The 23,201-nt window shown below is 41.6% G+C and overlaps 1 protein-coding gene across 2 annotated transcripts in view; it reads left to right on the top strand.

The window, feature by feature from the left end:
• The window catches only part of CAP2 (cyclase associated actin cytoskeleton regulatory protein 2), a 91,138-nt gene extending 69,857 nt beyond the window's left edge, over window positions 1-21,281 (top strand). For both annotated transcript variants that reach the window (XM_034762346.1, XM_034762348.1), the window contains exons 8-13: window positions 8,596-8,785; window positions 10,158-10,333; window positions 11,702-11,825; window positions 12,057-12,139; window positions 14,743-14,883; window positions 19,451-21,281. In XM_034762346.1, the coding sequence (XP_034618237.1) occupies window positions 8,596-8,785; window positions 10,158-10,333; window positions 11,702-11,825; window positions 12,057-12,139; window positions 14,743-14,883; window positions 19,451-19,534 (798 nt within the window). In that variant the 3' untranslated portion in view covers window positions 19,535-21,281. The remainder of the gene's footprint in view (window positions 1-8,595; window positions 8,786-10,157; window positions 10,334-11,701; window positions 11,826-12,056; window positions 12,140-14,742; window positions 14,884-19,450) is intronic.
• The last annotated feature ends 1,920 nt before the right edge of the window (window positions 21,282-23,201 follow it).

Raw genomic sequence — 23,201 nt, 5'->3', positions numbered from 1 at the left:
GGCAGCATGAATGCTTGCAGACAGGTGGCCTAACATGTTGTAGTTAATAGGGCCATAACATTAAGCCACTTTTATGGAAGAAACACCTTAACAAAAGATCTGTGTCTCTGTGTCATAGTCCACCTGTTCTCAGAGGCGGTTACATGATATTTTGAGCTCTACGATCCTCATCTTTGTGCCTGCATGTGTATGAGGAGAACAACACAGAGCAGTAATCATTTCAGGCATGTAACTAGGATTATAAAAAGGGAGGTGGGGTATCCTTTTATGAGGAGAAAGTGAACCTCCCCATTGGGAGTCCTATTCATCTGTTGCCTTGAAAAGGAAAGTGTTCAATGAATTTCAGGGGGTTATGCCCCCCAAAACCACTTGTCTCATCCTCAGTTAGACACCTGTATCCTGGAATAGATATACAGGGATACACTTTATTTCTAACTTATGTCAGTTATATACAATATAATTGTATGTATCATTTAGAAATGTCTAATTATACCCAATGTCTTTCCTTACTAAAAGCAATCAGTAGACTACAAAATGAGATGTGTTCCCATTTAAATGTTCCGCAGCAATCTCACACGACCCTCATCCTCCCATCTTCCTTGTTATTACACATAAAACCCTGCAGTAGATCACTAAAAGCTTGAACAAAAAGAGAGGCGTGCCCATGTCTTTATGTGTGTTTGTACAGCACCTAGCACAATAAGGCCTCACTTCTCATTGTGGCATCTGGATGCTACCATAAGGACAGATACCTTTCTGTGGCTCACTCAATTTGAACTCAATGAGTGACAGAAGTGAGATCCTTTCTGCTTTGAGCCCTACAGAAACTTCCTTGGGAACTAGCAGCAAGAGTGCCTGGGTAGGTTGTTGTAATGCCTGCGTTGGGACATAAAAATAAAAAAGATGAGGCATGATTTAGATCTAAAGAGGTCATAACTAACACCTGGAATTGCCTGTAGCAGCAAACAGGTAGTGCCAGGGCAGCACGTGGAGCACTGATGGTATGTGCATACAGCATTTAACGTGACTCAAGAGATGGGCTGTTGCTTTGTGTTCTAGATGAAGCCATAGGTGCTTTCCCCCCAAGTAGAGAAAGTTCTGGTAAGCAAGACCCAGACTCCTACAGGCATTGGGCCAAATTCATCTTTCGTGTCATTTCACTGAATCAAAGGAGTTGCCACAGGAATAAATTTGGCCCTCTGTGCCTGATGCCATTGTACTTGGAATGGCCAGGTTATCTCAGGCACATTACCTGGCTTAAATTATGCTCCAAAAGCTACCATATAGAAGCTACTCAGAATAAAGAGCTTTGGGTCCAAACATCCCTTCCCACTGATCTGCACATTTGATCTCACCCCTCCAGCATGGTGTGGGGGTATCAGCTTCTTCCATGCAACATTCTACTCCTTCACCTTCCTGGCCCATCCAGTGGGGGAAAAGAGGTAGGTCAGAAGGAACATGTCATAGCTCTGTGGAGCTAAGGGTGGAGAAATAATACAGCCACAGTCTCTATTACATTCCTGCACCCCTTCCACAGCAGCATCCCCCTTTTACAGAGGCTCCTGGGGCATGCACAAGCTGCTGGAGCTTTATAAGCATGACTCCACTGGAACTGTGTCACTGAGGTACAGGGGGCTGCTGGGGAGCCAGAGGCAGTATGGAGACAGGGCCTCTCTGCAGATGATTCTGACCTACACAGGGTCAAACCTTGACCCCAATGGAAGGCTGCAGAGGAAACACCATGAAGATAATCCCATGGAGGTTATTGTCCCCTACATAGCTATTTCCACATAGAGCTAGGTTCTAGCCTTTCCAAAGTTCATAGGATCTTACTTCAGACAGCTACAAAGAATTCTTTGTCCAATTATATAAATCTTCACTAAAGCAAGCTTTTAAACCACATTGAGATTGCTAGTACTGTATGATGAAATGTATATGGGTTTAAAGTTACGGATACAGTCCCTTCTTCTCAGATGTCTTCCTTTATTTGTATAAAATTGTCATTTTAACTAGCTAGTGCTGAAGTCAGTCACTTCCCTAATACTTCTTACAAGGGGCACATTTGCAAGTGATGACACCATTTCAACAAAAAGGTCTTAATTACAAATGGAAAATGACCACCCAAAGATGCAAGTGGGAACAAACATCCCAGAGCATAATTTGAGTGGATGTATGTAAACCAGGGCACTGAGGAGAGCAGCTGTTACCAAGGAGAACAGCTGAAATGAAAATAGATGACAGGGGCTTGCAGATAACAGCCCTCACTAGTCAAATGGCTCTTAAATACTCTTTGTGTAAAGATACATTGTTGTGGACATCTGCTCAAAGTTAATGTAAAGAGTTGTTTGCAAATAGCAAGCCTTTTAAGCACCTGCTATATTAGAAAAGATGAACTTTTGTGAGCGTATAATGTGCTGTTTTTCCTATTCCCAGGGGCTCACACATACACACAACATGCAATACAAAGCACAAATAAATGGGCTTTGTGAAGGGAACTCAGTGGAAATTGGACAGGAATGGAATTCACCCCAATTCAGGGACAGGTCACCCAACCGTAAAATACCCCTTACATAGCTACTACTCCAGCTTGTATGGTGATTCCTGCCTGACTGTCATCCCTATGCAGCCATTCCTAGGTACTAGAGCAATGTATGGATCCAGTGGACCCCCTAACCCAACCACTCCAAAACTGCCCTCCAGACCAGCGTATTTGGAAGCAGCACAAAACCCATTGCCCTGGTAGGCTAGGGGTGCAGAGACTTTCCTGCGCAACCAGTCTGCTTGCCTGCTCCCTGCCCCCTTGCCAAGATGTGGAATCCCTGAGATACCACAGCATGAGGGCCTTTCATGGTGTGATGGTTCTCGGGGTACCCAGGACTGTGAGTCATTTCTCTTCCCCCTGCCTCCAGCAAGAAGGAGTTTTCCTTCTGGTAACTAGGCTGGTGGTGTCAGGGAGGTGACACCCGTCAGCCATTCAAGCACTCTCCTCTGGACTATGCCAGCCCTGTCTTCACCCTGCAGGGTAACAATAGGTGCACCCCAAGCCTTGAGTCCCTTTGAATCATTCCCTTGTGACATCCAGCCCCAGACACTGGCTACTCACAGAAATTCCAGATTCTCGGCACCCAGAGGTGCAGTGTACCCCAGTTTAACCTTAAACCACCACTCCTGTAAACCACATAGCACTTGTGAACACTTACAATAAAACAAAAGTAGGTTTATTTAAGAAAGAATAAAGATTTAACTAGAAGTTAACTAGAGAGAAAGGGATGGAAACAACTGGTTACAAACAAAAAACAATCGTAAAACACAAACCTGGGTCTATGCTTACCAATAGTTACCTTTCCTATACAATAAAGTAGGCTTCCCCCCAAAGTTCAGCTTGTTGCAGAGCTGGCTGGTTTCCCAAGAACTGGGATCTAAACGTTCATGAAAGCCCCCTTATTAAAGGGTTTCCTCAGTGAATGGGTCCAGAGCGCCTTTCACTACACTTTGTTATACTGAAACAGTGTTTTGTTTTTATTCATACCCAGGGCAATCTCCTGCCTGCTAAAATGTTCTTTTCCACCACCTCTTTTTCACCTTCCACCTTGATTGTTGGCATTTGTCTTTGATGGTTTCCCCATTGACTGTTCTGCAATGTGGCAAGGGTAGGCAATAGAATCTTGCATTACCTCACCAGCTGAGTAGGGAGGAGTGACAACTCCTGCTTGAATATGTCATCACCAAGACTAACCTGGTGACTAATTTTTGCTCCAAGTTGATAAAGCCTAATTTCAATATAAATACAATATTCCTTAAATATTAGCCATATATATCTTGCAAAGATTAAGCACAGTTGCTAACTTTCACGTGGTAAATAAGCACCCTGATTTTCACAATAAGACAAAAATCAAGCTAATCCCATTTCAAAACAAGGCCAAAACAAGCCAATCCTTAAGAACCCCAACACTCTCTGTGACTAGATCCCCCCGGTGTGCAGTCTGGGACTGTGGTGGCCCTGCTGTGGACCCCTGACTCTCTCGCCCTCTTGCCGGGAGCCGATCAAAAAAGAAGCAACAAGCTACATGCCAAAAAACTAGCCAACAAGCAACTCGCAAGCCAATTAAGCCAAAAACAACCCCAATTTCTGCGTTTTTCCCCAGGGTTTGGCATGTCTGGTTATAAGCTTACTGTAGATACCTTACATGTGGCTCTTTATGCCTAAAGATCCTGGAAGACATGTGCTTGGTGTAGTGAGATTGTCAGGTTTGAGGGGAGATTGGTTTTAAAAGAACAGGAGACTCTTGGCCAAGGAGCCTCTGTGCTACACATGGGTCCTCCTCCATGGAATGAACTTCATGCAGCATGAATATTTACTTGATCTCAATTGGTCAACTCAGTATTGCACAGGTTAAAAGAGAGACAGACACACACAGTACACACAGAGACAGACAGTTGACAGCAGCACCAGTGTTTGCAGTATGTTTCTGTATGCCTCCTAATTATTTAAATTTGTCTGTCTTTTTTCTTGTCATTCTATCCCAGGTGTGTTCACTGGGTGTGTTTGGGAACCTCGGCTGAGTCCCTCATGCCTTGAGATGTGTACATACACTGGAGCAAACTCAGCCCTGAGTTATACCCCAGCAATCTCATTACTTTAGATTTGTTTTTAGATGTCTCAATGGCCTAAATTATGACTGAAACTCACGACAGGTTAAAAAGTGGGACTAATTTTTGAGAATCTCTTCCTATGCATAAATAAGGGGACAAATTCTGCTCTCACATACACCCATGTTATTCTGTTGATTTTTATAAGATTACTTGGCTGTAACTCTTCTTTTTTCTAGACCAGTGATTTTCACCTGGGGTCCACAGACTGTCTAAGATTTTCAAAAGGATCTGCACCTCCATTCTAAATTTTTTAGGAGTCCACAAATGAGAAAAGGTTGAAAACCACTGTTCTAGACACTTCCCTATTCGGTGTCAGCAACTTTTATAGCCTTCTTCCAAAACCCATGATTGTACTCCAGGCTGTTGTGCCGATTGATTTCTCTGTGGTCTGCTGATATTCTGTCTATGTTGCTTGGCTGTAATTGAGAAGAGAATTTGGCACACAGGAAAAAAAATTTTGCAACAGAAGTTCAACTTAACTCTTCAACTTCCTTGATTTCTGTTACAAAGTTGATTGTGATTTTCTCTTCTCCCCTTCCCAAGCCACCTAAATGTGCATAAAAGTAAGAAACAAGAGAAAAATGCAGCTTATTTACCATTCAATCTTTGATGGCTCAGTGAGAGCTGCTATGAATTCTAGGAGAATGGTGGAAGTATAATGATTTTTGTAACCTCTATTGTTTACTTAGCCCACGGAGCAGGAGGAATACAAAACACTGGTGGTTTTACCGTGTTTAGAGTTCTGATCTTTTACTCACTACATGAGTCATAACTTGTATGCAACGATCTTACTCCAGACTGAAACGGTGGGAAAGTACATTACAGAGGTAATGTTGGTTGAATATATTATTAGGGTTAGGTTAGGGTTTTTACTTCCGACACAATTGCCAGAATGCTTCCTTATTGTTATAGGGCCTGATCCAAGGCCTGCTGAACTCAAAACAAAAGACTCCCATTGACTGCAATGGGCTTTAGACCAGGCCCATAATAGGATGTGAGGCAGTTGGGCAGCATGGGGGGGGGGGGGAAAGGAAATGATCCCAAAACCACACAAAAAAGTTATCTTTTCTTTAATGGAGAAATTTACCCATCCCACATAAGGCTCAAGTATCTGTGCTCTATGGGAGTGAAGTGGCTGTGGAGGTAAAAATCCACCTTCCCATCTCAGGTTTTGTGCAGCCCAGCCTAGCCTTCACCCTCTTGACTGCTATTCTAGTCTATGGGCTGGAATAATTCAGGGACTCTGCTCACATGTGAACCTATGGCCTTTCCAGCAGCCTCATCCCATTGTAGCCTTCCCCATTGGATTGTGCTGGACCCACACAGATGCAAGGTACTCTTATGAATCCATTCTCCTAGCAACCCACCTGTGCAGCCTCCATGCAGGATATAATTGGTACAGAGGGCCTCATGCTACTTCCATATAACCAGCCTGGGCTGCTGCTTCTAGGGGGTAGTTATGCCTGAAACAATGAGGTTTTCAGGTATAGATTCCAAACGTCTGATCTTCCATAATGGATCCTATAAAATATAGTCTTTGTCCTCCTCCGCAGAGGTGCTGTCCAGATGAGGGATTCTTGGAATCAGAGTGACACTCAGTGAGTGGTCAGACAGAAAAAAGGAATCCCAATTCCTTTGATCCTTCCTGACTTTCCTGTGAGTCAGACAAATTAGAAATCTAAGATCTGAATCTGATTTTTTTTTTTTACTAATAAAGCCATTCTGTTTCTTTTCATAGTGCACTGGCATAGACATATAATTCAGACAGACCAATACCGTGTACTGCTGATTATACAAACCAATTGCTAGAAAGAGTAGTTTATTCAAACTATATCCATGTCCCTCATTACAGTATGTGTCTATAACTTACATAAGAATGGCCGTACTGGGTCAGACCAAAGGTCCATTTAGCCCAGTATCCTGTCTCCCGACAGTGCCCCATGCCAGGTGCCCCAGAGGGACACTAACAGGTAATGATCAAGTGATCTCTCTCCTGCCATCCATCTCCACCCTCTGACAAACAGAGTCTAGGGACACCATTCCTGACCCATCATGGCTAATAGCCATTAATGGCCTTAACCTCCATGAATTTATTCAGTTCTCTTTTAAAACGCTGTTATAGTCCTAGCCTTCACAACCTCCTCAGGTAAGAAGTTCCACAAGTTGACTGTGTGCTGTGTGAGGAAGAATTTCCTTTTATTTGTTTTAAACCTGCTGCCTATTAATTTCATTTGGTGACCCCTAGTTCTTGTATTATGGGAATAAGTAAATAACTTTTCCTTATCTACTTTCTCCACATCACTCAATTTTATATACCTCTATCATATCCCCCCTTAGTCTCTTCTTTTCCAAGCTGAAAAGTCCTAGCCTCTTTAATCTCTCCTCATATGGGACCCTCTCCAAACCCCTAATCATTTTAGTTGCCCTTCTCTGAACCTTTTCTAGTGCCAGTATATCTTTTTTTGAGATGAGGAGACCACATCTGTACACAGTATTCAAGATGTGGGTGTACCATGGATTTATATAAGGGCAATAATATATTTTCCGTCTTATTCTCGATCCCCTTTTTAATGATTCCTAACATCCTGTTTGCTTTTTTTCCCACCGTCTCTGCGCGGACATCTTCAGAGAACTATCCACTATGACTCCAAGATCTTTTTCCTGATTTGTTGTAGCTAAATTAGCCCCCCCCCCATCATATTGTATGTATAGTTGGGGTTATTTTTTCCACTGTGCATTACTTTACAATTATCCACATTAAATTTCATTTGCCATTTTGTTGCCCAATCACTTAGTTTTGTGAGATCTTTTTGAAGTTCTTCACAGTCTGCTTTGATCTTAACTATCTTGAGCAGTTTAGTATCATCTGCAAACTTTGCCACCTCACTTTTTACCCCTTTCTCCAGATCATTTATGAATAAGTTGAATTGGATTGGTCCTAGGACTGACCCTTGGGGAACACCACTAGTTACCCCTCTCCAATCTGAGAATTTACCATTAATTCCTACCCTTTTTCCCTGTCTTTTAACCAGTTCTCAATCCATGAAAGGACCTTCCCTTTTATCCCATGCCAACTTAATTTACATAAGAGCCTTTGGTGAGGGACCTTGTCAAAGGCTTTCCGGAAATCTAAGTACACTATGTCCACTGGATCCCCCTTGTTCACATGTTTGTTGACCCCTTCAAAGAACTCTAATAGATTAGTAAGACACGATTTACCTTTAGAGAAACCATGTTGACTTTTGCTCAACAATTTATGTTCTTCTATGTGACTGGCAATTTTATTCTTTACTATTGTTTTGACTAATTTGCCCAGTACCGCCGTTAGACTTACCGGTCTGTAATTGCCGGGATCACCTCTAGAGCCCTTTTTAAATATTGGCATTATATTAGCTATCTTCCAGTCATTATGTATTATGAATGCACCTGGAGCTATTGTGTTAGAAATGTATAGAAATTAAAAAAAAAATAAAAAGCAGTCAAATCAGAATTCTGAAATATAGTGTTGAATTTAACAGCCTGAGTCACCACAGCCTTACACCAAGTTGCAAAGTATATGCAAAATCCGAATGGTAGCATTTTATACCCACTTTGCATATGTATAACTGGCTGGCCAAGTTCCACCCTGTTATTCATTGTGTTATCATCACTGGAAATTAAAGTGAAATGCTTTTTTATTTGTCTGGCCTATACTGAATGTGCATCATTCTGGGTTTTATTTTATCTGGGTATTTGGGGAAAGAAGAAACCTTCTTCCTTGTATATTAAGAGAGCTTCATAGTGTAAGTTCATTCATTGGTGCCCTCAATTTTTCCCAAGTCCACTGGTGGCTGAAGTCCAACTCCCAGCGACATTCAAGGATGAAAAGTAGTAAGAGATTCCATAATAGAGGGTTTTCTGAAAAACTGTATTAAACATATTTTCCATCTCTCTCACGCATAGGGTCCAACTGCATCAACAGCATCTGTATTGTCCACTCTAACAAGTGGGCAGTGCCTCCCACCACCCCCACCTCCACCGCTGCCCCCAGGACCTCCTCCTGTCTTCGATACAGACAGTGGAAAGGATGAAGCAACCACGTCTCGCTCAGCCTTGTTTGCCCAGCTTAACCAGGGAGAGGCAATTACCAAAGGTTAGAGGGAAATAGTTCAACTGGTCACTCTTCAGCCAACTGATACTAGCTACTGCTAACCATCCTTAGCCAAATTCTCCCTTCAGTCACATCCATACAGCCAAAAGCCAGTATATTTTTAAGCTTGGAAGCCTGAATTTAGGCATCTAAATTCATACTGAGCCACCCAAATAAATAGCCGGATTTTCAGAGATATTGAGCACTGGCAACTCCCATTGAATAATTAGGATCTCATAGGTGCTCAGCACCTTTGAAATTCAGCAAAAAGAAGAACAGGAGTACTTGTGGCACCTTAGAGACTAACAAATTTATTAGAGCATAAGCTTTCGTGGACTACAGCCCACTTCTTCGGATGCATATAGACTATGCACCTTAGAGACTAACAAATTTATTAGAGCATAAGCTTTTGTGGACTACAGCCCACTTCTTCGGATGCATATAGTCTATATGCATCCGAAGAAGTGGGCTGTAGTCCACGAAAGCTTATGCTCTAATAAATTNTGCATCCGAAGAAGTGGGCTGTAGTCCACGAAAGCTTATGCTCTAATAAATTTGTTAGTCTCTAAGGTGCCACAAGTACTCCTGTTCTTCTTTTTGCAGATACAGACTAACACGGCTGCTACTTTGAAATTCAGGCCACTTATTTAGATCTCTCAGTGTGAATTTGGGCACCTTATTATAAGCACCCAAGTTTGACACTTCGGGTCCTGTTGACTTCAGTGGCAGTGCCCAGGTGTCACTGGGACCAGAATTTGTCCACTCTGCATTTTCACACCCAGTACACTGATTTGTATGGAGACATTGGTTTAGATAAGCAGGTACCGATTGCTATATCGCTGTATAATGTTGTTGTAAGAACACCTAGATAAAGCTATTAAGCTTTTCTCAAGAAGACTGGATAGTCTTAATTAGTGTGCACAGCTTTGAGTTGAAATATACGCAGTACAGTAAAGTTCAGTTTTCGGTCCTAGGTATTCTGAGGATGGGTGCATTACAATCAGATTAGATAGACAATCTAATTTTCACAGATGAATCTATAAAATGAATGGAGTGGCAGCAGGCACAGATCACTACAGATATAGTGAACCGTTAGATCTATACAGAGAGATGCCAATAGACATTGCTAAGCTTATCTGTGAAGACATAACACCAGCCCATTCACAGTAAAAAAACTTTTATTTAAAAGTATGAGGCCAGAGAGTTCCTTTTTGGCAGCATAAAAGCATGTTGGACATTTTAATACAATTGTAATCAAATTAACTATGGTATTCTCTTCCCTGTTTTAATATTAACCTCCCTAGGGGCCTAATGCTGTGAGAGAGACTCTTAGGCATATTAGCACCTCTTTGTTTATTTTTGTTTGTTTTTTTAGGGCTACGACATGTCTCAGATGACCAGAAGACCCATAAGAATCCCAATCTACGTGCTCAGGGTCCGCCAGTTCGTTCTCCTACAAAAAGCCATACTCCAAGCCCCACTTCTCCCAAAAATTCTCCTCAGCAGATCCATTCTCCTTTGTTAGAACTAGAGGGAAAAAAATGGAGAGTGGTAAGTTCAGCTCACATCTCATATACACATGTACTTGTGCCTGGAATATTCCTAGAGGGATTGTACCTGCCTTAGGTACCATCTCTCCAGTGCTCCTCTGGGGGCACAGTGGCTCTGCACTTAGCCACAGCTTAGTCCTTAATATTCTTATAGGATTTAAAGTTTGTTCATTTGTTGGTGAGAATAGTATAATAATTTACCTGAACTGGAAAATACTGTTATAAGGTTCAGAACCAATACTTTAGTTCTTAACTCAGTCAAAAAGTCCCTCAGCAGGAAACCCAGAGGGAGCTCCAATTGAGTAAGGTCCCATCGTGCAAGCCATTCTTACGTACGAGAGATATAGTTGTTGTGACGCAATGGAAGTTCTCCTCATTTATTAGCCAGTGGAAGCACCGCTGTCTAGGTACAGTACTCATATCATCACAATATCATAGTATTTACAAATAGAGAGAACGATTGTTCATCTTCTTTCCCAGATTAAACTAATCAAAGGGTTTTTTTGGGGGGGAGGGGGGTTGCATGTGCATGCAAAGAACTTATTAAATGGAAAATTACGTTGTTTATAAGAGGGGGGAAGACAAGACATGATTTAGTCAGTTAGTAGCTTACATAGGCCCTTGTTTGCATGGGTCACAGTGTGCATGAGGGACAGCCATTGTTTACATGGGTTGTGCTATGCTAGTGTTAGAATATTCCAGGTACTCTCACTGAGACAGGAAAGTGCAGTAAAGGCAAAACATGGGAGAGCCCCTGTGTACATGCTAAGTAGACCAGCATTTTGCTATGAATTCTGTTTTACCATGCTGGGACAGGCAGTGCGTAGCTTACATACCTCAAGTCTCCCATTGAAATCAATTAGAAGTCTTGAGCACAAAATGGGCCCTCAGTGTCTTACAAATAGAAGGGATGGTCTTCATGCACTACTCCTTGTTGGATACTGCTTTGCTCACACCTAACCCTAATGAATTATATAACAGTATGGCACCAACAACTTGTTCTATTCCTGAAGGAGCCTACTTGTTCTAAAACTGGGTGGTAACCAAGCAACAACTTCACTGGAATAGTTTTAAATAGTTGAATGTATAAGAACCTAGTACCAAAATAAACATTTTTTTGCCTTGGTCAGTGTTAAGATTTTCACAACACAGAAACTTCAGCTCTAAGTCATGCACACACAACACTGAATATGTGCCCTCATAAACCCAGTCAGTTAGACTCATCACAGGCGGAGATAAGTGAGAATCTTTTTTCCCCCCCTTCTCTTTCTATGTGAAGATGCAATGACTGGAATAAGTTGTGCTTAAAGTCTACCTTATTGCTGCCTTATTAAAGATAGTGAAACCAATATATGTGTTTTTTAAACAGGAATACCAAGAGGATAAGAACGACCTTGTTATTACTGATACTGAACTCAAGCAAGTGGCTTACATTTTTAAATGCAACAAATCTACAATACAAATGAAAGGAAAAATAAATTCCATTACAATTGGTGAGTGAACAGTCTCACATATGAGCTTTGGGGCAGTAAGTCCTGGAAAGATTTGCACATGCAGTTAACTTTATGGACATGAATTGTCCTGTGTAAAGTTACTCACACATGTAAGTCATTGCAGGGTGGAAGCATTTTAGTTTCTAATGTGGTCATGTAATTTAAAAAAAAAAAGAAAAAAAGACATCTTTTTTTTATGCCTTCATTTGTTTGGGGTTTGTTTGTTTGTAGACAACTGCAGAAAGTTTGGCCTTGTGTTTGACAACGTCGTGGGTATCGTGGAAGTGATCAATTCCAGGGATATTCAGATTCAGGTAAACATCCAATTAGAAAAGAAGAAAAGAACCAACAACTTCAAAGTGATATTCGGCTACTCGAGATGATTTCAGCTTCCCTGGAGTATACAAAAAAATTCTATATTTCCAAAAGTTACCTTTTAGATGCAGTAAATTCTTCTAACTTGTCTAGAAAAAGGTTGAGAGTTACTATTGTTTTTGCTTTTGAGTTTTCAAGTGCCACTGATCAAGGCTCCCTTTCGAGAACACCTTTCTTTAATGTTCTGGTGCCATAGTTGAGATCAGCAGAGGTATTTTCTGATAGTCTGGGAACTGTTACTTCTGGAGAGTGCTGGTCAGGTTCTCTCAATGAACAGTCCCTAGCATCCTGGTCCATCAGTGCCAGAGTTTGGCAAAGCTTCATGGCATAGTGCCACTCATTTTTGCCTAATTGGTGCTAAAGTCAAGAAGGTGGTTGTGAGGCTCAGCTAATTTTCTCCATTTGCCCACTGAGGATATTGGGGTAGATTTTCAAATGGCACCTAACTCTCAATTACTTTAATTGAGAGCTAGGTGCTGCGCCCTTGAAAGTCTACCCTGTTAGCAACAGAATGGAATTGAAATGGCTTCTCCGGCTTTGCTGGGAGAAGGGCAAACAATGGCTTTTCTTTAAAATATCAATAAAAAATAAAACCCTCGAAACATTCATCAGCTCATATCCTGCCATCGGTTTCGAGGCTCACATTCCTCACTGAAATCAGTGGGGTCTTCTACTTACATGTAGATGGGCTGATACAGCAGAGTGAGTGACATTAATAAAGAAGAATACTGTACCATGCTTCAGAAACGTGGCTCAAAGCCACCACAGGGAGAGGAACAGCAAGATATTTTGTATCTTTTAAATGTTAAACAAGTGGATGCCATTACTACTAGCTACGTGTCTACTTCTGAACATTAACCAATAATTTTATTGGTAATTACTACATTTCCTTTTGTGGGAAAGAGGCAGTTGGGAGAGAAAAAAGGGCATGATTATTTAGGAAACAGTGATCTTTTTTCAATAGAGGATTTTCATTGTTAGCACTAGAACTATTCACCAAAGCTGAAAAATCTATACATAATGAATAGGAATGCCACATCTTTTTAAAATTCAAATAAGGGAGAAATATATTTGTTAAAATCAAAATGCTTTTGATGATTCAGGCTTCATGAATGTTGCATAAGATTTCAGTGCCTTATAGCATGGCTGGTCTTGCACTTAAAGAAAAGTATGAGTCAGGCTGAACAACTGCTGCTTGAAGCAGGCTGCGGTCTTCTTTCTAAGGGTTTGATCCTGAGCACCTGAACTCTGTCAGCACTTCGCAGGTTTGGTCATATGAATGATACGTTAATGTAACAGATCACTGGAATTCACAAGCAGATCTTGCCATAAATAGCAATAATAGTGCAATGCTCTTGGCTCTTGACCCCCACCAGTATAACGATTTACTGATTTTTTTTTCTGCTGGGTTAATATTTAATCAAATAAAATATCCCCAGTCATACATATGATCCATATAGGAGCATGCTTTCGCCTCAATGGAGCTCCATTAAAATCAATCTAGACACAGTGCTCCACTTGCACAGACTAGCCATAGAATCAAAGCCACGGTCACTTAACACTCTGTGTTTATCAGCATGTTGTTCAGGAACTGAATCTGAAATGTATTAATGTGAATGATGTGAGCAAACACTCCTTTTTATTTACATGTGAATATATATCCCTTGCTGCTGCTGCTGTCTTCTGACCCTAACTAACCTCTGTCCTTTTGATACCTTGGCGAGCATATATCATGGGGCTCTAGTTACTGCTTTTCGGGGGGGAGTGGGGCAGGGCAGAGAAGGGGATTCTTACTGACAAACAGTGACTCAATCACTTTGTCCTCTGGAGTTGTTTACAACCCCACAGATGCAAAGAGGAGTTGGCTTGTTTCCTCTTCTCGCCTCAAGTAAATCTTGCACTTGCTTTCAAACTGACTTAAATAAATGTCCGTTTAATTTAAATTGTAATCAATTTCAATACACTTTTAGAGCTGTACCATAGCTGGCACGGGAAGAAAAAAAAATCCTTTCTTACTATGTGCTGCAATACCTCAGAGATCCTTCAGGCTGCAGAATGTTTTATGCAGAAACTTATAGAGCATCTCTCTAGTGAAGGAGTATTTGCAGTCAGTCACTCTGTATGTGTGTGGGGGAACTGTTTCCCCATAAGTCCCACTGACGTACATGCAAGCTATGCACTAGTACGGGTGGGTGGGTGTGTGTCCCATGAACTTATCCCCTTTGGTAAAAAGTACCAAGGGGTGGAGACTCTGTGTGTGAGTGTGAGTGTGAGGAGTAGAGGCTTGTAGTTTAAAAGTTGATGTTTTAGAACTTCAGGGCTAAAGAATAACATTTAATACAGTTATACAGTAGCAGCCTTCCCACCATCTATTAATTGGTCAATGCCAGTCTGTTTAAATCCCCAAATGTAAATGCAGCTGCCATACATCAGAGGTTGGTGGCCAAAGCCAGGATCAGAAGGTGGGTGGGGGTTTTGTTATCAGCTGTTACTTTCACTGACACAGTGACATTTGGTATTAGGTGCATTTATTGTTCTTCAGGTAATGGGGAAAGTGCCAACCATTTCAATTAACAAGACAGAAGGCTGCCACATATACCTCAGTGAAGATTCATTAGACTGTGAGATTGTGAGTGCCAAGTCATCTGAAATGAACATTCTCATCCCCCTAAATGGAGATTATGTAAGTGGAATATTTTTAAAAGACTCAATTTTTCTCCCTCTTTTAATCTGTGTAGTGATTAGCCTTTCATATTACTAGGCAAGTAGGAGTTATAAAGTGCCACAATTTTCCCCCCAGCAAGGTGTGATTCAAACCATAGAAATAAACCCTCTTTCATACACCAATAGTTTCAGCTACAGTCCATCGAAGAACACCTTTTCCTGGGGTGCAAGGTAATTCCGTACATTAAAAGAGCCTTTATCTCCTTCCATTGTGATGGAAAATAATTCAGTGTCTCCTATGTCAATTTAGTCTCTAGACTGTGTGAAACAGATTTCATAGAATCATAGAATCATAGAATATCAGAGTTGGAAGGGACCTCAAGAGGTCATCTAGTCCAACCCCCTGCTCAAAGCAGGACCAATTCCCAGCTAAATCATCCCAGCCAGGGCTTTGCCAAGCCGGGCCTTAAAAACCTCCAAGGAAGGAGACTCCACCATCTCCCTAGGTAACGCATTCCAGTGTTTCACCACCCTCCTAGTGAAATAGTTTTTCCTGATATCCAACCTGGACCTCCCCCACTGCAACTTGAGACCATTGCTCCTTGTTCTGTCATCTGCCACCACTGAGAACAGCCGAGCTCCATCCTCTTTGGAACCCCCCTTCAGGTAGTTGAAGGCTGCTATCAAATCCCCCCTCATTCTTCTCTTCTGGAGACTAAACAATCCCAGTTCTCTCAGCTTCTCCTCATAAGTCATGTGCTCCAGACCCCTAATCATTTTTGTTGCCCTCCGCTGGACTCTTTCCAATTTTTCCACATCCTTCTTGTAGTGTGGGGCCCAAAACTGGACACAGTATTCCAGATGAGGCCTCACCAATGTCGAATAAAGGGGAACGATCACGTTCCTCGATCTGCTGGCAATGCCCCTACTTATACAGCCTAAAATGCCGTTAGCCTTCTTGGCAACAAGAGCACACTGTTGACTCATATCCAGCTTCTCGTCCACTGTGACCCCTAGGTCCTTTTCAGCAGAACTGCTACCTAGCCATTCGGTCCCTAGTCTGTAGCAGTGCATGGGATTCTTCCGTCCTAAGTGCAGGACTCTGCACTTGTCCTTGTTGAACCTCATCAGGTTTTTTTCTGCCCAATCCTCTAATTTGTCTAGGTCCCTCTGTATCCGATCCCTACCCTCTAGTGTATCTACTACGCCTCCTAGTTTAGTGTCATCTGCAAACTTGCTGAGAGTGCAGTCCACACCATCCTCCAGATCATTAATAAAGATATTAAACAAAACCGGCCCCAGGACCGACCCTTGGGGCACTCCACTTGAAACCGGCTGCCAACTAGACATGGAGCCATTGATCACTACCCGTTGAGCCCGATGATCTAGCCAGCTTTCTATCCACCTTACAGTCCATTCATCCAGCCCATACTTCTTTAACTTGGTGGCAAGAATACTGTGGGAGACCGTATCAAAAGCTTTGCTAAAGTCAAGAAATAACACATCCACTGCTTTCCCCTCATCCACAGAGCCAGTTATCTCATCATAGAAGGCAATTAGGTTAGTCAGGCACGACTTCCCCTTCGTGAATCCATGCTGACTGTTCCTGATCACTTTCCTCTCCTCTAAATGTTTCATAATTGATTCCTTGAGGACCTGCTCCATGATTTTTCCAGGGACTGAGGTGAGGCTGACTGGCCTGTAGTTCCCCGGATCCTCCTTCTTCCCTTTTTTAAAGATGGGCACTACATTAGCCTTTTTCCAGTCATCTGGGACCTCCCCCGATCGCCATGAGTTTTCAAAAATAATGGCTAATGGCTCTGCAATCTCACCCGCCAACTCTTTTAGCACCCTCGGATGCAGCGCATCCGGCCCCATGGACTTGTGCACGTCCAGTTTTTCTAAATAGTCCTGAACCACTTCTTTCTCCACAGAGGGTTGGTCACCTTCTCCCCATGCTGTACTGCCCAGTGCAGCAATCTGGGAGCTGACCTTGTGCGTGAAGACAGAGGCAAAAAAATCATTGAGTACATTAGCTTTTTCCACATCCTCTGTCACTAGGTTGCCTTCCTCATTCAGTAAGGGGCCCACACTTTCCTTGATTTTCTTCTTGTTGCTAACATACCTGAAGAAACCCTTCTTGTTACTCTTAACATCTCTTGCTAACTGCAACTCCAAGTGTGATTTGGCCTTCCTGATTTCACTCCTGCACGCCTGAGCAATATTTTTATACTCCTCCCTGGTCATTTGTCCAATCTTCCACTTCTTATAAGCCTCTTTTTTGCATTTAAGATCAGCAAGGATTTCACTGTTTAGCCAAGCTGGTCGCCTGCCATATTTACTGTTCTTTCTACACATCGGGATGGTTTGTTCCTGCAACCTCAATAAGGATTCTTTAAAATACAGCCAGCTCTCCTGGACCCCTTTGCCCTTCATGTTATTCTCCCAGGGGATCCTGCCCATCTGTTCCCTGAGGGAGTCAAAGTCTGCTTTTCTGAAGTCCAGGGTCCGTATTCTGCTGCTCTCCTTTCTTCCTTGTGTCAGGATCCTGAACTCGACCATCTCATGGTCACTGCCTCCCAGGTTCCCATCCACTTTTGCTTCCCCTACTAGTTCTTCCCTGTTTGTGAGCAGCAGGTCAAGAAAAGCTTTGCCCCTAGTTGGTTCCTCCAGCACTTGCACCAGGAAATTGTCCCCTACACTTTCCAAAAATTTCCTGGATTGCCTGTGCACCGCTGTATTGCTCTCCCAGCAGATATCAGGGTGATTAAAGTCTCCCATGAGAACCAGGGCCTGTGATCTAGCAATTTCTGCTAGTTGCCAGAAGAAAGCCTCGTCCACCTCATCCCCCTGGTCTGGTGGTCTATAGCAGACTCCAACCACAACATCACCCTTGTTGCTCCCACTTCTCAACTTTATCCAGAGACTCTCAGGTTTTTCTGCAGTTTCATACCGGAGCTCTGAGCAGTCATACTCCTCTCTTACATACAACGCAACTCCCCCACCTTTTCTGCCCTGCCTGTCCTTCCTGAACAGTTTATATCCATCCATGACAGTACTCCAGTCATGTGAGTTGTCCCACCAAGTCTCTGTTATTCCAATCACATCATAGTTCCCTGACTGTGCCATAACTATAATTTATCTATATATCTAACTATAATTTCCTGCCACACATTATAAGAACATTAACTCAAAGGTCAGGAAATGCCAGTGTTAAGTCAACATAATCCCATATTAATTCTCAAATAATACAATGTATTTTTAAATACTATACACTTACAAAAAGCTTGTATCTTGCAGTACTTTCTGCGCATGCCAGACAGAGTCCAGGAAAGCCATTCATACATAAGGTGCACGTTTCAGAGCCCTTGCTTCAGGTCTCTTGTACGGAGGTTCTCATACTATACCTAGGACTGCTGTATCTCAGCACCTCCTGTGGAGCCATGCCTCATTCACTGCAGGCAATACAGTAGCAGGTTATCATATAGTTAGACTGTGTTGTAATACAGACACACAAAGGGGCAGGGTTAAAGTTGTGTATGCAACTTTACTGAGGGCTTAACCAGGCTATCTTAATGTTTTCTTAATATTTTTGTGCTCCAATTCCATTGGGGAGTTTTTTGTTAATTAAAAAAACCACACACACTAGACACTATACCCTAAATGTTCAGCAGTGACTAGTGGTCCTGGGTGCCCAACTTCAGACACCTTAAAAGGGCCTCATTTTCAGAGGATGGTTGCTAAGCACTTTCTGTAGATCAGGCCCCTTTAAACGTGTCTTGAGCTGGGTACCCAAAATCACTAGTCATTTAAGAAAATGTAAGTCTACTGAATGCCCTTGCAGGGTCTGAAGAAAGGAGCCCTCTCTTCCACATCTTAGGAGTATCACACAATTTTTACCATACAGGGTGTGCATAACCTGAGGCCAGGGCTCCAACAGAGTCCCTGGCCACCTTCACAGGTGCCCACTGAATGAGCTAAGGACTCCCGTGAAGTCCTGCATCATTGACTGTACATATTGTGTCTTTTGGAATGCTTCACTGTTAAAGTGGTAATGTGACAGTGTTTTTGTTACATGCACCTTTGTTCATCCACCTAAGACTGGTGAACAATTATCTTGAGGTCTGAGATTAAATCTGCCACCAAATTCTGGGGATTGACCATGGGTTTTGCTCTGTAGGACATCACTTTTCTCTTTAAAATTCCTGTTAGTCTTGTCATTACCTTACCAGGTTTAAGTCCTTCTTTTCTACATTCCCATCCAGTTAGCTTGGCTGCCTGCTAATGGAGTCCATAGTCTTTTTTGAAACAAGGTATATTGACGTAGTTTGCCCAAATAATGAGGAAAGGGGACTGTTACAAACTAGCACATGAACAAAGCTATATGAATTATAGTAGTAATGAGCTTATTTTCTGTGTGGCATTGAAACAGTTTCCTGCCCGCAATGAAGAAGGCCTCTTTGTAATCCAGGCATGTCTGAGTTATAAATGCCTTGTCAATCATGCAGCACTAATAGTACTCCATCAGTTTTTATAAGATATCCACTGTTTATCTAACAATTGTTGTTGCTCTTTCCATTTACCAGAAAGAATTTCCTGTTCCTGAACAGTTCAAGACAGCCTGGGATGGATCTAAGTTGGTCACTGAACCTGCAGAGATTGTAGGTTAACTTCCTAATGCCATACAGCACCTGCTGACCACGATCTCAGATCAAGGTCAGCCTAAATAAAACAGCAACATAAAGAACTAGAAGTAACAGTAGCTCATACTGCTGCAGTAGGTCTTCAAACAGCAGCTCTGTACATTAGAAACAATGACATGTCTGGCACGCTTTTATTAGGCATTCTGTTATTTTTAAAGTTTCCACACAGTTTGCCTTCATTTACGGTTTTGATTCTACATGATGTCATGTGAACATAAGGGATTTTAAAAAAAAAAAATACTCCATTTGCATTATTGGCTATTACACTGCACACAACAAGCCAAAAATATTGCATGATATACTTTGTTACAATCATGTTTCAGTGCATTCCTTTTTACGTTTCTGCTAATCAAAAATAATCTTAAAACAGTTAAGATGTTTATTTTACCTTTTAGACAATTCATGTATGATGTGGTGAACATGTACCCCTAGGAAGCGTGTGATTCTTGTAGATCTGTTCTAATCATCATGGGGGGTTTTAAGATGCAAAAGTACAATTTTTCAGCAATACATATTGCCAGTGGACTATAAAAACAGGATATTTTAATCAAACATTTTTCTAATATGTATATGTAGAGTATCCCTCAGCTTTCAGTTTACACAGACCTGTTGTATCCCTTTTGGTTGTAAATTATTAATCCTAATATCTTCTAGAAAACATTACTTAATGTTCAGCATATCACCTGAAGGTTTTTCACTTCTCTGATTTCTCTTGGGTTCCTTTATTTTGGGCTGGGGCAGGGCGGGAATTGGGTTTTTTTGTTTTTCTTCATGCAGTACCTCACAGCCTGCTCTGAAAACTGAGGGCAGGTCTACACTACAGCCAGGATCAATGCTCTGAGATCAATCCACTGGTGGTTGATTTAGTGGGTCTAATGAAGACCCACCAAAATCAACAGCAGATCACTCTCCAGTCGATCCCTGTGCTCTACCCCCAACGAGAAGAGTAAGGTAAGTCAATGGGAGAGTTTCTTCCATCGACACCCCGCGGTGTAGACCCCGCGGTAACTCAACCTAAGGTACATCGACTCCAACTACATGTAGCTGGAGTTGCGTAATGTAGGTCAACTTTCCATGGTAGTGTAGACATAGCTTGAGATAGGGTTGTTTCATGATTTGGGGCACATGCTAAGTGTCAGATGCCCTATACCTGGTTTCCTTGCTGATTTTGTTTCTCTAAAGTATTCTAGTGTATAAGCCGTCTGTTGGGGATGTAGTCCCAGGGTTTGGTTGTTTAAGCCACTTGCAAGATTTGCATACTTATCTTCAAATATGTCCATAAATAAAAGCCATAGATGTATTCCATCTGAATTCTGAACCCAAATTAAAGGGCCTATTTCTTGTTTAAGACCCTTGATTCTATGTTACAGTTCTTATTTACATGTTTTTTTAACACTAAGGTGGAGTGTGCTATACATTTTACGATTTCAGTGTGTAGTAGTCAAAATTCAGCATACATTTTTGATCACTTGTAATACTTTGTAAGAGTGAAATCATGGTTATACGGTTGCAAAGCTAGTTACAGGATATACATTGTGCCTACTGCACCTTTTTGGAGTACATAAATTCCTTCAGTTTTAAAGTATCTGATTGTACTACAACCAATAGTGCTCATACAATAAGGTTTTATTATCTGATGTTTTATCTGTATGTATAATGTTGTGGCTTTAGTACATACCATTTTTGAACAGTAAACCTATTCTGAAATAAAAAAGGCGTCTGTACTTGGTTTAAATACAGCGAGTTCAAAGTGCTATTTCAAAAGGTTTGAAGGACGAGAGGCAGCTCTGACTCCCTGCTGTTGACCGAGTGTCTCTTGTACATCATATCCAACCCTCCCCTCTCCCAGAGAATAGCTTGGATAGAATGTATTAGTGATAATAGGCAGACTTATATTTTCAAAATTAAAGCCTTAGTGGCAACCACAGAACTTCAGAGGCCCTCACTTTAAATAATTGCATTGTATAACATCACTCTCTCTTTTTGGTGCACCTGTATGTGCCATAGGTTATGTCCTGGAAATGACCAAGTTCAAGTTGGAGTCACAGAAACTTTGTTTCTAATCTCAGCTCTGCCACTAACTCATTGTGGGCCCATGGGCATGTCCCTTTTGGGCTGATTGTCAGAGATGCACAGCATAGCATCATCCACTAGTTGTGCAATATATTGCACCTGGATGTAGAGCACATGCCTAAAGAAACAGGCAGCCAGTGTAGGTAATGACAGAACAGTTTATTAACATTAAGAACACTAATAATTTCTGCCGTAAAACAATCACACATAGGAACATTCTAAACCTGAGCCACTGACTTCTCTTCTAATCTTGCATCTGATATTGATACTATGTATGTCATCACTCAGTAATATGATGCCAACCAACCCTTTGGACTGCTGATGCAAAACAAGTGTTGAATACTCAAAAACAACAGGAAGCAGATATACATCTCTGACTTATAGAAGGCAGGCAAATAATTTCAAAATATCCCCGTGAGGAACCAGGGATACTGATTCTCCCCTGAAATAAGTGGATGTTTGAGGGGCTGTATACTTGTATGACTTTTCTCCTAAATATCTGCAGGGAAAACACCACTGTGGTACAGCTTTCTCCCTATGGATTATGTTCCTGCAAATGTTTTACAAATATTACAGAAAAGGCATTTCTAAGAAATTATCCTATTAACTGTTGATATCAGATACATATGCCCTTGCTACACTTTTTTTAAAGTGCAGTTTAGTTTCCTTGCCATGCACTCTCATGTAGGATGGGCTGCACCCTGCCCTACAGTGGAAACCCATCTTTAACGTATCTATGGGACGTGAAGGAAGAGGATCTTTTTTTTTTAAATCCCAGCTTCTGACTCCACCTAATACACATCTATGTACAGATGCCTCTAAAGAATAATCCTCTACTGAAAATCATATATAAAATCATGTTGGTAAAGAAATGTACATGCCTCCATCCTTCCGGCATTCTGCATAATGACAATCTGATGAGCTGTGCCAACTTTAATCAATTGTCTGCAGCTCTGAACTACACTTAATGCCTTCCCCAGTTCTGTTGCTACAACCAATATATCATGACTTTAGGTGAGGAATAAGCAGGAATGAGCAGCCCTAATGTGCAAAGATTGTTTTGCATTATCTTGTGCCGATTCCAGCTATCGGTGTCCAAGTCACACCCTCATTGTGCTTTTCTGTACCAAAATTGTGATTATTCTTGATATCAACTGTTGCACCAGTTTAAATTGTACAGCACCACATTAGCTAGAACCCACTTGGGTGCATACAGTGATCTTGAGAGAACAATTATTTAAACATGTGTGCTATCTATGGGGATAATTGTGGCATGCAGGACAGTTATCGCCTTTTTGATGAAGAATTACACAATCAACGTAGTGTGAATTTCATGAAGTTTTGCACCCATTTAAATATTGGAAATAATGCAGAGAACAGGCCCTTTTGAACTTTAAAGCCTTTATTCTCAATGTTGTCATTCTCTGTATATTTTTGTTTGTTAATGGAAAGAGATGGAAGTTATGAGGTGGCCAAAACAGCAGCTTCTAGTTTCAGTGACTGAAGAGTTATAGCTTTAGGAGTGAAGAGTCAGCCTTGTATCCAAGGTAATAAATGCAGG

Source organism: Trachemys scripta, chromosome 2 (assembly GCF_013100865.1).
Source record: "Trachemys scripta elegans isolate TJP31775 chromosome 2, CAS_Tse_1.0, whole genome shotgun sequence".
Lineage (NCBI taxonomy): Eukaryota > Metazoa > Chordata > Testudines > Emydidae > Trachemys > Trachemys scripta.
This window is presented reverse-complemented; position numbering and strand designations above follow the sequence as displayed.